General features: G+C 43.7%; 1 protein-coding gene across 3 annotated transcripts in view; it reads left to right on the top strand.

Moving 5' to 3' along the window:
- LOC129825986 (disabled homolog 2-interacting protein-like) overlaps window positions 1-15,202 on the top strand; it is a 97,675-nt gene that overhangs the window by 66,715 nt on the left and 15,758 nt on the right. For all 3 annotated transcript variants that reach the window (XM_055886206.1, XM_055886207.1, XM_055886208.1), the window contains 3 exons: window positions 10,327-10,480; window positions 11,142-11,240; window positions 11,362-11,916. In XM_055886206.1, coding sequence (XP_055742181.1) covers window positions 10,327-10,480; window positions 11,142-11,240; window positions 11,362-11,916 — 808 coding nt within the window. The remainder of the gene's footprint in view (window positions 1-10,326; window positions 10,481-11,141; window positions 11,241-11,361; window positions 11,917-15,202) is intronic.

Below are 15,202 nucleotides of genomic sequence, written 5' to 3' on the forward strand. Positions count from 1 at the left end.
GTTCCGTTCGTTACGTTTTGTTATTTTGTAAGTTTTGAAAGTGTTTTGTTTTGTTTAGTCGACGTCTTATTTGTAATAAAGATGGCTTATTTCCCTGACTCCGCATTTTGGTCAGAAGATCCTTCTCTCCTCACCTCATCTGAGGATGAGGAAAGCGACAGCTATAACAGAATCACCCACCAACAAACAGAGACCAAGCGGTATGGGAATGCTCGACGGAGCAACAAGGATTTCTGGACTTGGGAGGAGATCCTGGACGGTAGAGGACCTTGGGCTCAACCAGGGGAATATCGCCGTCCAAAGGAGGAGAAGAAGGCAGCCACAGCCCAGGAGCGGTGGTTTAAGGAGGCAGCTAGGAGACGTGGATGGAAGCCGGAGAATCAAGCTCGAAACCGGAATTATGAGGGGACACGTCTTGCACGGAAGCCCGAAAAGCCCGTGAGTAACTCCCAAAAATTTCTTGGGGGGGGGGCTAAAGGGTAGTGGGCCAAGGGCAGGTAGGAGACCTGCGCCCACTTCCCAGGCTAACTGTGGAGAGCGGGAGTACGGGCAGACACCGTGTTACGCAGTAGAGCGCACGGTGTCTCCTGTACGTGTGCATAGCCCGGTGCGGGTTATTCCACCTCCCCGCACTGGTAGGGCTAGATTGGGCATTGAGCCAGGTGTCATGAGGCCGGCTCAACGCGTCTGGTCTCCAGTGCGTCTCCTCGGGCCGGCATACATGGCACCTGCCTTACGCATGGTTTCCCCGGTTCGCCTACATAGCCCGGTGCGGGTTATTCCACCTCCCCGCACTGGTCGGGCAACCGGGAGTATTCAACCAGGTAAGGTTGGGCAAGCTCAATGCTCAAGAGTGCCAGTACGCCTCCACGGTCCGGTATTTCCGGCGCCACCTCCCCGCCCCAGCCTAGTACCTACAGTGCCTACACTACGCACTAGGCTACCAGTACATTTCCAGAGCCCTGTTCCTCCTCCACGCACTCTCCCTATAGTGCGTGTATCCAGTTCGGTGCCTCCAGTTCCGGCCCCACGCACTAAGCCACCTGTGCGTCTCCTAAGTCCTGTACACACTGTCACTTCTCCCCGTACTAGTCCTGAGGTGCGTGCCCTCAGCCAGGTGCCACCAGTGCCGGTACCACGCACCAGGTATAGAGTACGCTTTGAGAGTTCAGTGTGCCCTGTCCCTGCTCCCCGCACTAGTAGGAAGGTGCTTATCATTAGCACGGTGCCTCCAGTTCCGGCACCACGCACCAGGTCTACAGTGCGCCGTATCCGGCCAGAGCCATCCGTCTCCCCAGCGCCATCTGAGCCATCCGTCTCCCCAGCGCCATCTGAGCCATCCGTCTCCCCAGCGCCATCTGAGCCATCCGTCTGCCAGGAGCCTGCAAAGCCGCCCGTCTGCCATGAGCCTGCAAAGCCGCCCGTCTGCCATGAGCCTACAGAGCCATCCGCCAGACAGGAGCCGCTAGAGCCGTCAGCCAGACAGGAGCCGCTAGAGCCGCCCGCCAGACAGGATCTGCCAGAGCCGCCAACCAGACAGGATCTGCCAGAGCCGCCAACCAGACAGGATCTGCCAGAGCCGCCAACCAGACAGGATCTGCCAGATCAGTCAGCCAGCCATGAGCAGCCAGATCCGTCAGCCAGCCATGAGCAGCCAGAGCCGTCAGAGAGCCATGAGCAGCCAGAGCCGTCAGAGAGCCATGAGCAGCCAGAGCCGTCAGAGAGCCATGAGCAGCCAGAGCCGTCAGAGAGCCATGAGCGTCGAGAGCCGTCAGCCTGCCATGAGCGTCGAGAGCCGTCAGCCTGCCATGAGCGTCGAGAGCCGTCAGCCTGCCATGAGCGTAGAGAGCCGTCAGTCTGCCATGAGCGTCGAGAGCCGTCAGCCTGCATGGACCTGCCAGAGCCGTCCAAACGGGACCTGCCAGAGTCCTTCAGCCGGGATCTGCCCCTTGTCCCGGTGTTGCCCCTTGTCCCGGTGCTGCCCCTTGTCCCGGTGCTGCCCCTTGTCCCGGTGCTGCCCCTTGTCCCGGTGCTGCCCCTTGTCCCGGTGCTGCCCCTTGTCCCGGTGCTGCCCCTTGTCCCGGTGCTGCCCCTTATTCCGGTGCTGGTCCTTATCCTGGTGCTGCCCCTTGTTCTGGTGCTGCCCCTTGTCCTGGTGCTACCCCTTGTCCCGGTGCTGCCCCTTGTCCCGGTGCTAGCTGTTTATTTAGGGGAAGGTAGTGTTAGGGTGGTCATTAGAAGGGGTAGACAGAAGAGGGGAGTGACTATGGTGGTATGGGGACAGCGTCCTGAGCCGGAACCACCACCGTGGTCAACTGCCCACCCGGACCCTCCCCTGGACTTTGTGCTGGTGCGCCCGGCGTGCGCACCTTGAGGGGGGGGTACTGTAACAGTCCTGACCTGTTTTATGTTGTTTTTATGTGTTTATGGTCAGGGCATGTGTTTTGGGTGGGCAGTCTATGTTATCTGTTTCTATGTTGGTTTTTGGTTTGCCTGGTATGGCTCTTGATTAGAGGCAGGTGGTTTGCGTTTGCCTCTAATTAAGAGTCATATTTAGGTAGGGCATTCTCACTGTTTGTTTGTGGGTGATTGTCTCCTGTGATGTCTTCGTCGTTGTCGATATTATTCACTTTCGGAGCTGTTTGGCTGTTCGTGTGTTTTGATGTAACGTTCCTGTTCGTGAGTTTACGTTTGTCTATGTAAGTTTATGTTCAGGTTCCGTTCGTTACGTTTTGTTATTTTGTAAGTTTTGAAAGTGTTTTGTTTTGTTTAGTCGACGTCTTATTTGTAATAAAGATGGCTTATTTCCCTGACTCCGCATTTTGGTCAGAAGATCCTTCTCTCCTCACCTCATCTGAGGATGAGGAAAGCGACAGCTATAACACTTTGCCGTTATTGATGTATGATTGTTAGCGTACTGTTTTTTTGGTGCAATCTGGATTCTAAGAATCGTCCTCCATGTTCCCTTTTTTCGACACTAAAACATGCTTTCTGCCTGTTGTTTCGAGTGACTTCCTTGCTCGGGTGTTTGCTTTTCAGAACAGAGGTCCTTTGGGGTCCACGTTTCCTGGCGTTTGAGGCATTTTGGAAGTGGCCAGTATTTACAGTCCCATATCAAAAAGCCACTAAGTGATCTGATATCTGAGGTAAAAACGTGTAGATGGCTGCAGCGATGAATAATGATTAATAGGATAATGGGCACAACATCTGTTCCATTTTTTATTTTACACCTGTATTGCCTTTTGATGTTTTAACTTTAACCGACTGGAACTGCACAACAGATGGTGGAGGACATGGTAGAAGAGATGACGACAAGCAAATCAACTGTATAAATTGCTGGGCTGTGCATTTAATGTGGTAGTTTGAATTCATGACTAGCACATTAGAGGCTGCTGCCCTATATACATAGACTTGAAATCACTGACCACTTTATTAAAGTGACTAGTGGCCCATGAATAATGTTTGCATATTTTGCATTTACACATCTCATAGTATGTATATTCTGTATTGTCTCCTATTCTACTGTATGTTAGTCTATGCCGCTTAGACATTGCTCTTCCAAATATTTATATATTCTTAATTCCAGTCCTTTACTTTAGATTGTGTGTATTGTTAAATATTACTTGTTAGATATTACTGCACTGTTGGAGCTAGAAACACAAGCAATTCGCTACACCCGCAATAACATCTGCTAAACACGTGTATGTGACAAATACAATTATTCGTTTTTTATTTTATTTAGTTTTTTAAAATAAAATATATAGGCCTATCTGGCTTATATTATTAACAAAATATGGAAATGTATAGAATCTAAGTTTGTTTGTTCACAACATTATGTACAGTACCAGTCAACTTTAAGAACACCTACTCATTCAAGGGTTTTTCTTTATTTTTACTATTTTCTACATTGTAGAGTAATACTGAAGACATCAAAACTATTGTAATAACACATATGGAATCATGTCGTAACCAAAAAAGTGTTAAACAAATCAAAATATTTTGTATTTTAGATTCTTCAAATAGCCACCCTTTGCCTTAATGACAGCTTTGTACACTCTTGGCATTCTCTCAAGCAGCTTTACTTGGAATGATTTTACAACAGTCTTGAATGAGTTCCCACATGCTGAGTACTTGTTGACTGCTTTCCCTTCACATTCGACACATCCCAAGCCATCTCAATTGGGTTGAGGTTGGGGGATTGTGGAGGCCAGGTCATCTGATGCAGCACTCCATCACTCCCCTTCTTGCTAAAATAGCCCTTATACAGCCTGGAGGTGTCTTGGGTCATTGTACTGTTGAAAAACAAATGATAGTCCCACTAAGCGCAAACCAGATGGGATGGCGTATCTCTGCATAATGCTGTGGAAGCCACGCTGGTTAAGTGTACCTTGAATTCTAAATAAATTAGTATCACCAGCAAAGCACCCCCACACCATAACACCTCCTCCTCCATGCTTTACGGTGGGAACCACACATGCGGAGATCATACGTTCACCTACACTGCGTCTCACAGACATGGCGGTTGGAACCAAAAATCTCAAATATGGACAACAAACCAATGGACAAATTTCCACCGGTCTAATATCCATTGCTCGTGTTTCTTGGTCTAAGCAATTCTCTTCTTATTGGTGTCCTTTAGATGTGATTTCGTTGCAGAAATTTGACCATGAAGGCCCAATTCACACAGTCTCCAAGCAGTTGATGTGTCTTTTACTTGAACTCTGAAGCATTTATTTGGGCTGCAATTTCAGAGGCTCGTAACTCTAATGAACTTATTCTATGTGGTAGAGGTAACTCTGGGTCTTCCATTCCCATGGCGTCATTATGAGAGCCAGTTTCATCATAGCGCTTGATGGTTTTTGCGACTACACTTGAAGAAACTTTTAAAGTTCTTGACATTTTCCGGATTGACTGACCATGTCTTAAATTAATGATGGACTGTCGTTTCTCTTTGCTTATTTGAGCTGTTCTTGCCATAATATGGACTTAGCCTTATTTGGTAAAAGACCATCTTCTGTATAGCCCCCCCCCCCCCCACCTTGTCACAACTCAACTGATTGGCTGAAACACATTAAGAAGGAAATAAATTATTTTAAGAAGGCACACCTGTTAATTGAAATGCATTCCAGGTGACTACCTCATGAAGCTGGTTGAGAGAATGCCAAGAGTGTGCAAAATTGTCAAGGCAAAGGGTGGCTATTTGAAGAATCTCAAATATAAAATATATATTTTAACACTTTTTTGGTTACTACATGATTCCATATGTGTTATTTCATAGTTTTGATGTCTTCACTATTATTCTACAACATTGAAAATAGTAAAAATTAAGAAAAACCCTTGAATGAGTAGGTGTCAGTTGAAGTCGGAAGTTTACATACACCTTAGCCAAATACATTTAAACTCAGTTTTTCACAATTCCTGACATTTAATCCTAGTAAAAATTCCTTGTCTTAGGTCAGTTAGGATCCCCCCTTTATTTTAGTATTTTAAGAATGTGAAATGTCAAAATAATAGTAGAGTGATTTATTTCAGCTTTTATTTCTTTCATCACATTCCCAGTGGGTCAGAAGTGTACATACACTCAATTAGTATTTGGTAGCATTGTCTTTAAATTGTCAAACGTTTTGGGTAGCCTTCCACAAGCTTCCCACAATAAGTTGGGTGAATTTTGGTCCATTCCTCCAGACAGGGATGGTGTAACTGAGTCAGGTTTGTAGGCCTCCTTACTCGCACATGCTTTTTCAGTTCTGTCCACACAGTTTCTATGGGATTGAGGTGAGGGCTTTGTGATAGCCGCTCCAATACCTTGACTTTGTTGTCCTTTAACCATTTTGCCACAGCTTTGGAAGCATTGTCCATTTGGAAGACCAATTTGCAACCAAGCTTTAACTTCTTGACTGATGTCTTGAGATGTTGCTTCAATATATCCACATCATTTTCCTGCCTCATCATGCCATCTATTTTGTGAAGTGTACCAGTCCCTCTTGCAGTAAAGCACCCCCACAACATGATGCTGCCACCCCTGTGCTTCACGGTTGGGATGGTGTTCTTCGGCTTGCAAGCCTCCCCCTTTTTCTTCCTAACATAACGATGGTCATTATGGCCAAACAGTTCTATTTGTTTCATCAGACCAGAGGTAATTTCTCCAAAAGGTATGATCTTTGTCCCCATGTGCAGTTGCAAACCGTAGTCTGGCTTTTTTTATTTCGGTTTTGGAGCAGTGGCTTCTTCCTTGCTGAGCGGCCTTTCTGGATATGTCGATATAAGACTTGTTTTACTGTGGATATAGATACTTTTGTATCTGTTTCCTCCAGCATCTTCACAAGGTCCTTTGCTGTTGTTCTGGGATTGATTTGCACTTTTCCCACCAAAGTACGTTCATCTCTAGGAGACAGAACGCGTCTCCTTCCTGAGCGGTATGACGGCTGCGTGGTCCCATGGTGTTTATACTGCGTAGTATTGTTTGTACAGATGAATGTGGTACCTTCAGGCATTTGGAAATTGGTCCCAAGGATGAACCAGACTTGTGGAGGACTACACATTTTTTTCTGAGGTCTTGGCTGATTTCTTTTGATTTTCCCATGATGTCAAGCAAAGAGGGACTAAGTTTGATAGGCCTTGAAATACATCCACAGGTACACCTCCAATTTACTCAAATAATGTCAATTAGATTATCAGAAGCTTCTAAAGCCATGACATTATTTTTCCAAGCTGTTTAAAGACACCGTCAACTTAGTGTATGTAAACTTCTGACCCACTGGAATTGTGATACAGTCAATTATAAGTGACGTAATCTGTCAGTAAGCAATTGTTGGAAAAATGACTTGTGTCATGCACAAAGTAGATGTCTTAACCGACTTGCCACACCTATAGTTTGTTGACAAGAAATATGAGGAGTGTTTGAAAAAACGATTTTTAATGACTCCAACCTAAGTGTATGTTAACTTCCGACTTCAACTGTATGTGTGTGTCATATATATATATATATATATATAACCTTTCAAAAGTTTGGGGTCACTCAGAAATGTCCTTGTTTTTGAAAGCACATTAAAATAACATCAAATTGATCAGAAATTCAGTGTAGACATAATTAATGTTGTAAAGACTATTGTAGCTGGAAACTGAATCTGATTTTTTTAAATGGAATATCTACATACTGTAGGCGTATAGAGGCCCATTATCAGCAACCATCACTCCTGTGTTCCAATGGCACGTTGTGTTAGTTAATCCAAGTTTATCATTTTAAAAGGCTAATTGATCATTAGAAAACCCTTTGCAATTATGTTAGCACAGCTGAAAACTGTTGTCCTGATTAAAGAAGCAATAAAACTGGCCTTCTTTTGACTAGTTGAGTATCTGGAGCATCAGCATTTGTGGGTTTGATTAAAGGCTCAAAATGGCCAGAAACAATGCACTTTCTTCTGAAACTCGTCAGTCTATTCTTGTTCTGAGAAATGAAGGCTATCCCATGTGAGAAATTGGCAAGAAACTGAAGATCTCGTACAACGCTGTGTACTACTCCCTTCATAGAACAGCGCAAACTGGCTCTAACCAGAATAGAAAGAGGAGTGGGAGGCCCCGGTACACAACTGAGCAAGAGAACAAGTACATTAGTGTCTATTTTGAGATACAGACGCCTCACAAGTCCTCAACTAGCAGCTTCATTAAATAGTACCCGCAAAACACCAGTCTAAACGTCAACCGTGAAGAGGCAACTCTGGGATGCTGGCCATCTAGGCGGAGTTGCAAAGAAAAAGCCATATCTCAGACTGGCCAATAAAACGAAAAGATTAAAGATGGGCAAAAGAACAGACACTGGACAGAGGAGCACTTATTTGGTTACTACATGATTCCATATGTGTTTTTAAAAATATATATAGTTTTGATGTCTTCACTATTATTCTACAATGTAGAAAATAGTTTTAAAAAATAAAGAAAAACGAATGAGCAGATGTCCAAACTTTTGACTGGTATTGTATAACTCTCAAAATACAGAAATTCAGCCGGCTGTATTTCTGTATTTTGAAAGTTATTCTGTATACCTTAAACTTCATTGCTGATATACAAAACATTTCGGGACTATATCAGCAATGGACTAATTAAACAAATACAAAAATATCGTTTTTGGGTGGAGTTTTCCTTTAATGCTTTGAATGTTGTCCACAATTACTTACAATTGTTTGTTTTTCTTTTCAGAAAAAACATTTAAGGGTTTCTGAACATTTAGCAATATCAGTGTGGATTTGGATATCATTTTTTAAAGATTTTTTTTATTTTATGGCAATCGGACCTGTCTGCAGTGCAAATACCAATAAGTATAACCTCATGAAATACTATAATGCAGTATTCTATTCGTAAATATATCTAACTCTGCCAGTAGGCTACTGTACGTATATATTTATTTTCATTCTGTGCTGTAAGAGGTAGAAGTGTTTGTTTTATGTTAATTTCGATTCAGATACCACCGTCTCCGAGACAAACGATAGTCTGACCTCATTTAATTGGCTGTTTTCGGCTGTTTGTGTGCTCGGCCCCCAACGGCATTGACAAGATCATTGGGTAAATGATGTGCCACAGACTGCAAGTTGAATAGCTGCCATCAGATGCTCATCTCTCAGGAAGTGAATTAAAAAGAAGCAAAGTTGTCAGCACAGTGCATTAACAGACTGCAGCATGAGTTACAGAGCTAGCCTACTGCCTTGGAGTTTGGTCTAGTGATCATGACACTTGTTTGTCATTGACTGGAAATATGAGGATTTCTTTTACGTCATTGATCCCCTATATCAGTGGTTCCCAACTCCAGTCTTCGAGTACCCCCAACAACAGCACACATTTTTGTTGTGGCCCAGGACAACCTCACCTGATTCAACTCATTGAGGGCTTGATGATTAATTGACAAGTAGAGGCTGGGGGTACGACAAAAATGTGTACTGTTGGACGTACTCGAAGACTGGATTTAGGAGACTCTGTCCTAATATTATGGAACCAGACCCATTTTCATTTAAAGGCCATTATAACATTATTGTAGTACATTACTGTAGTACAATTTGTTTCATTAAGGCTTATTGTAAACAATTTTACACTGTCACATTTTGTTAAACAGTCACCAAGAACAAAATCCACCCAGAGCTTCCCAAAGACTCTATTTTAAAATGTTACCCGCATGCAAAAAGTTTTCCCCCAGAGATCTAGCTTCTCAGAGAGGAAGGTTTAATTTAGTTGGACCTCGAGGCTCTGCCAGGTATCTCTCTGTATTTCTCACAGCTCCTCACTGTGTCCCCGCCACCATACTAATGAGCTGAGCTAGAGAATGTGACGATTCACTCCCCACCCGAGGACTTTTCCCGACTCATCCCCGAGGCAGGAAGTACAGCCATGTTTAATTCATGCAGCCAATGAAGAGCCAGGAGAGCAATGAGTAAGCGCATATCTCTCCTTTTTGCCGCTCAGCAGGTGCTTAATTGCCCTGCTTACCCTCCTAGAAATGAATTGTAATGTGCAGGAGTTAACCAACACCACTTATGGAACAACAGAAAGAAGAGCATACACTGTAGGAGCAAACATTTCTTCTGTCTAATATTATCTGTGACAACTTGCCAGTGATGCAACAATGCCAATATGGCGAGTTACAGATAGCTGGCATTCTAAAGCCTACTGTTTCCATTCACCTTAAAATTGTATTCTTGTCTTTTTCGGTCAATAAATCGAGTTGAGGATTGAAAGTTGTGATACTTCTTTTACAAATGCCATGTTTTTCACATACAACTAAAATATTGAACCAATAACACTAAAATGAATCCTTACAGTTACTTGGTTGCACGAATATCTGTATCAGCTATCATATGTTACTGTGGATAGTACGAGTTTCTTGTCTTCTTTCACTTTAATGATATCGATTGATATCACTTGAACTTTGTTATTGCTGTTGACCTCTAATGGCCATGATGGTAGTCTTCCCTGCCTAGTGACTGAGTGACGAGTCAGATTGCCGCCACCTTGCCTCTGCAGCTGTGCTCTGCTGTTTGCCAGAGGCCCTATAAAGCATTATTGGAGCAGCATCCCCACCTGCCAAACAAACAATCAAAAGCCCATCCAAGCAGCAGGAGAGCTACCTGCTGGGAAATAATGGAGATCTCAGTCATGCCAACCCCGTAGGGCCAAAGCCAGTGGCATCCGACAGGGTGTACCCACAACACTAGTCTGTTTTTGGAACACATGCCTTCCCCCGCCCTCTTCCCTTGGTGTGGGACATAGCTGATTGTTGCCTATGTTGAGATATTGTATTTGTGTGAATGACTGACCGCGTCTCTTCCTCTTCTTCCCCAGATCCCATCTAATGCCGAGGCTGAAGGAATCACGGTCTCATGAGTCGTTGTTCAGCCCCAGCAGTGCAGTAGAAGCTTTGGATCTCAGCATGGAGGACGAGGTGTTGATCAAACCGGTGCACAGCAGCATCCTGGGCCAGGACTACTGCTTCGAGGTGAGCCCTCCCACCAGCGCCTCCTCTGCCACAGCTCGAGGCTCGCTAACTGCGGACTTTTTTTAATAGCGTCTTTTAGGATCCTGAAGCACCATATATAATGCATTGTGTCTAATCTCTGTATTTTGTCGCCATTACCTTAGTCTGAAAACCTGCGTAATAAAAGGTGGGCGGGTCCCTCAATGTCTGTCAAGCAGCCAGTGCCTTTGGGTAGTGTGAGTGTGTGGCTGGGCATCTGCTAGGGAGTGTCCCCACTGCCAGGAGGGTCTCCCTTCCCCTCTTCCTGCCTGGTAGTGGCATGTGTATCTGTGTGGCCCATCTGTTGGCATCTCCATGCTCCTGCTCTCTGGATTTGCTCAGGGAGGTGAGCTCCGAGAGGGCCCAATTCACAAGGATTTACTGCCTATTATGCTAAAGCACGCTGCCAGCTGGACAGACCATGGCTCTGTGACCGAGTGGACAAGCGTTTCTCTCGTGGACAAGTGCAAGAGGATTTCAATGGCTGTCCAGGCTCAGTGTTTAGTATGCATCGTATCAGTGTGCACTGTGCACAGACCCTGCAGCCCAGCTGAAGCGTGTGTGTGTGTGTGATACCCAACCCTCCTTTCATATGGGTCTTTTTCATAAAGGGAAGGGCTTAATTGTCTGCCATACTTCACAGGTAACCACTTCCACTGGAACAAAATGCTTTTCATGTCGGTCATCCGCCGAGAGGGACAAATGGATGGAGAACTTAAGGAGAGCTGTAAATCCAAACAAGGTAAACCCTATACAAATAGTGGGCCCTCTGTGGAAGGAAAGAGCAATACAGTAGAACACATGTCAGAGCACCCATGAAAATGTTGTTGTTTGAAGTTGCACATGTTTGATGTTTTTCACAGGACAACAGTCGGCGTGTGGAGAACCTGCTGAAAATGTGGATTATTGAGGCCAAGGACCTTCCAGCCAAGAAAAGGTACTTCTGTGAGTTGTGTCTGGACGACACGCTTTACGCACGGACTACCTGCAAACTCAAAACAGACAATGTGTTCTGGGGAGAGCACTTTGAGTTCAACAACTTGCCTGCCGTCAAAAGTGTCACCGTCCACCTGTACAGGGAGACTGATAAGAAGAAAAAGAAGGACAAGAACAGCTATGTGGGCCTGGTCAACATTCCCGCCGGCGCCGTCACGGGACGCCAGTTCGTGGAGAAGTGGTACTCTGTGAGCACGCCCAACCCGAACAAAGGGAAAACTCCCGGACCTATGATTCGGCTCAAGTCGCGGTACCAGAGCATGAGCATCCTGCCTATGGAGTCATATAAGGAGTTTGCGGAATACATTACCAATAACTACATGCTGATGTGCTCCATAATGGAGCCTGGCCTCAGTGTGAAGAACAAGGAGGAGATGGCCAGTGCCCTGGTTCACATCCTACAGAGCACCGGCAAGGCTAAGGTAAGGCACCCTACTCTCCAGAGGCTGTGTTCTACGCATTTTTAAATGATAGTCCAAAATAGTCACATTGCCAAATGTCAACAATAAACATCAAAGTGATATTCGCAATAAATCGTATTGTAATCATTACAGCTGTGAAAGCTTTGATTACTCACAATCAGTAATACCGTTGTCTCAAATAAGCAACAATCAACATAATCTCAGCTGCATATTGCACATAGTAGCTGTATAAGGTAAAGGGGTTTAACTTCTTACGGCTGAAATCCTGTTAACGGGATCGATATGACAACAGCCAGTGAAAGTGCAGGGCGCCAAATTCAAACCGAAATCTCATAATAAAAATTCCTCAAACATACAAATATTATACACCATTTTAAAGATAAACTTGTTGTTAATCCCACCACAGTGTCCGATTTCAAAAAGGCTTTACGACGAAAGCATACCATGCGATTATGTTAGGTCAGCGCCTAGCCACAGAAAAACACAGCCATTTTTCCAGCCAAAGAGAGGAGTCACAAAAAGCAGAAATAGAGATAAAATGAATCACTAACCTTTGATGATCTTCATCAGATGGCACTCATAGGACTTCATGTTACACAATACATGTATGTTTTGTTCGATAAAGTTCATATTTATATCCAAAAATCTCAGTTTACATTGGCGCGTTATGTTCAGTAATGTTTTGCCTCCAAATCATCCGGTGATTTTGCAGAGAGCCACATCAATTTACAGGAATACTCATCATAAACGTTGATGAAAGATACAAGTGTTTTACATAGAATCAAAGATACACTTCTCCTTAATGCAACCACTGTGTCAGATTTCAAAAATGCTTTACGGCAAAAGCACACCATGCGAAAATCTGAGTAGAGCGCTCAGCTACCAAACAGATACCCGCCATGTGGAGTCAACAAAAGTCAGAAATAGCATTATAAATATTCACTTACCTTTGATGATCTTCATCGGAATGCACTCCCAGGAATCCCAGTTCCACAATAAATGTTAGTTTTGTTCGATAAAGTCCATCATTTATGTCCAAATACCTCATTTTTGTTCGCACGTTTAGTCCAGTAATCCAAATTCACAAGGCTCAGGCACTAGGTCCAGACGAAAAGTCAAAAAAGTAATATTACAGTTAGTAGAAACATGTCAAACGATGTATAGAATCAATCTTTAGGATGTTTTTATCATAAATCTTCAATAATGTTTCAACCGGACAATTCCTTTGTCTTTAGAAATGAAAAGGAACAGAGCTCGTGCTCACGGCCGCGCGTGTGACCAAACTAATGGCATTCTGCCAGACCCCTGGTTCAAACAGCTCTTATTCACTCCCCCTTCGTAGTAGAAGCCTGAAACAAGGTTCTAAAGACTGTTGACATCTAGTGGAAGCATTAGGATGTGCAATTTGACCCCATTTACACTGTATATTGGATAGGCAAAGACTTGAAAATCTACAAACCTCAGATTTCCCACTTCCTGGTTGGATTTCTCTCAGGTTTTCGCCTGCCATATGAATTCTGTTATACTCACAGACATCATTCAAACAGTTTTAGAAACTTCAGAGTGTTTTCTATCCAAATCTACTAATAATATGCATATCTTAGCTTCTGGGCCTGAGTAGCAGGCAGTTTACTCTGGGCACGCTCTTTCACGTTCTTCCGAACGTGAAAATTGCGCCCCCAGCCATAAGAAGTTAAAGGTCCAGTGAGCCTCGTTTTTCACCAGGGGCTTTGTAACGTAGCCTAGTCTTTGGGAGTCCTCCTTCCCCATGCTTACCGTAAGCAGTAGCCTGGAGGAATGTGAATGCTTCCTGTTTGGGTTGGGAGCAGGGTCGTGTTCATGAGTCAAATGGAAGAAAACAAACAAACATGAACGGACTATTTCGTTTTTTTAGTTTTTCATTGCAAAACGCTTTAGAACGTTTTCCATTGTGTTCGCTAATGAATGTGACCCAGCCTTCACATGCTGTGGAAAAATAACTGAAACTACCCTTGCTTAGAGTGTGTGATTGGGGGACTGAGGACAAGATATTGTATTAGTACTTTCTAATGAGGACTAGCTGAGAGAGGACTTGCGTACACTGACTGACATGGCTGAAAAAGCATACCTGTTGCTAATACCTCACAATGTTGCATTTGAAACAATCGCATAGACCATTTCAATTCAGTCTCTTTTTTTGACCACTTGCCATACATTAGGCTATGTGGTAAAATGTCCTACTCTTATTCAGAGAATCAATACATCCCATTGAGGGATTGTTTTGATGTTTTTGAAACAGTAACATTGATCTACTGTATTGAGTTGAGAAATCTGTCCGAACTCCACACGACAAAATCTCCCTTACTATAAAGCGAGAGGTCATCATGTTGAAATTCAGTCTTTATCCACATTCCATCTTTATTGCACACTGTGCAGACCATCAAATCTCACCACGCCTGGAGAAGTGTTTCTCTTCTCAGCAGTGGTGTAAAGTACTTACGTACAAATATTTAAAGTACTGCTTAAGTAGTTTTTTGGGGTATCTGTACTTAATATTTTTGAGGGTGCCGTCTTTCGGATGGGACGTTAAACGGGTGTCCTGACTCTCTGAGGTCATTAAAGATCCCATGGCACTTATCGTAAGAGTAGGGGTGTTAACCCCGGTGTCCTGGCTAAAATTCCCAATCTGGCCCTCAAACCATCATGGTCACCTAATAATCCCCAGTTTACAATTGGCTCATTCATCCCCCTCCTCTCCCCTGTAACTATTCCCCAGGTCGTTGCTGCAAATGAGAACGTGTTCTCAGTCAACGTACCTGGTAAAATAACGGTAAAAAAATTTTTTTTTTAAATAAATAAATAAATATTTTTGACTACTTTTACTTCATTACATTCCTAAAGAAAATAATGTACTTTTTACTCCATACATTTTCCCTTACACCTAAAAGTACTAGTGAGATTTGGAATGCTTAACAGGACAGGAAAATGGTGCAATTCACATACTTATCAAGAGAACATCCCTGCTCATCCCTACTGCCTCTGATTTGGCAGACTCACTAAACACAAATGCTTCATTTGTAAATTATGTGTTGGAGTGTGCCCCTGACTATCCAAAATAAAAAATTAACTAGAAAATCGTGCTTTCTGGTTTGCCTAATATAAGATATTTGAAGTTATTTATACTTGTACTTTTGATAAGTAAGTATATTTCAAATCAAATACTTTTAGACTTACTCAAGTAGTGTTTAACTGGGTGACTTTCACTTTTAGTCATTTTCTGTTACGGTATCTTTACTTCTACTCAAGT

Source organism: Salvelinus fontinalis, chromosome 28 (genome assembly GCF_029448725.1).
Source record: "Salvelinus fontinalis isolate EN_2023a chromosome 28, ASM2944872v1, whole genome shotgun sequence".
In the NCBI taxonomy this organism is placed as follows: domain Eukaryota; kingdom Metazoa; phylum Chordata; class Actinopteri; order Salmoniformes; family Salmonidae; genus Salvelinus; species Salvelinus fontinalis.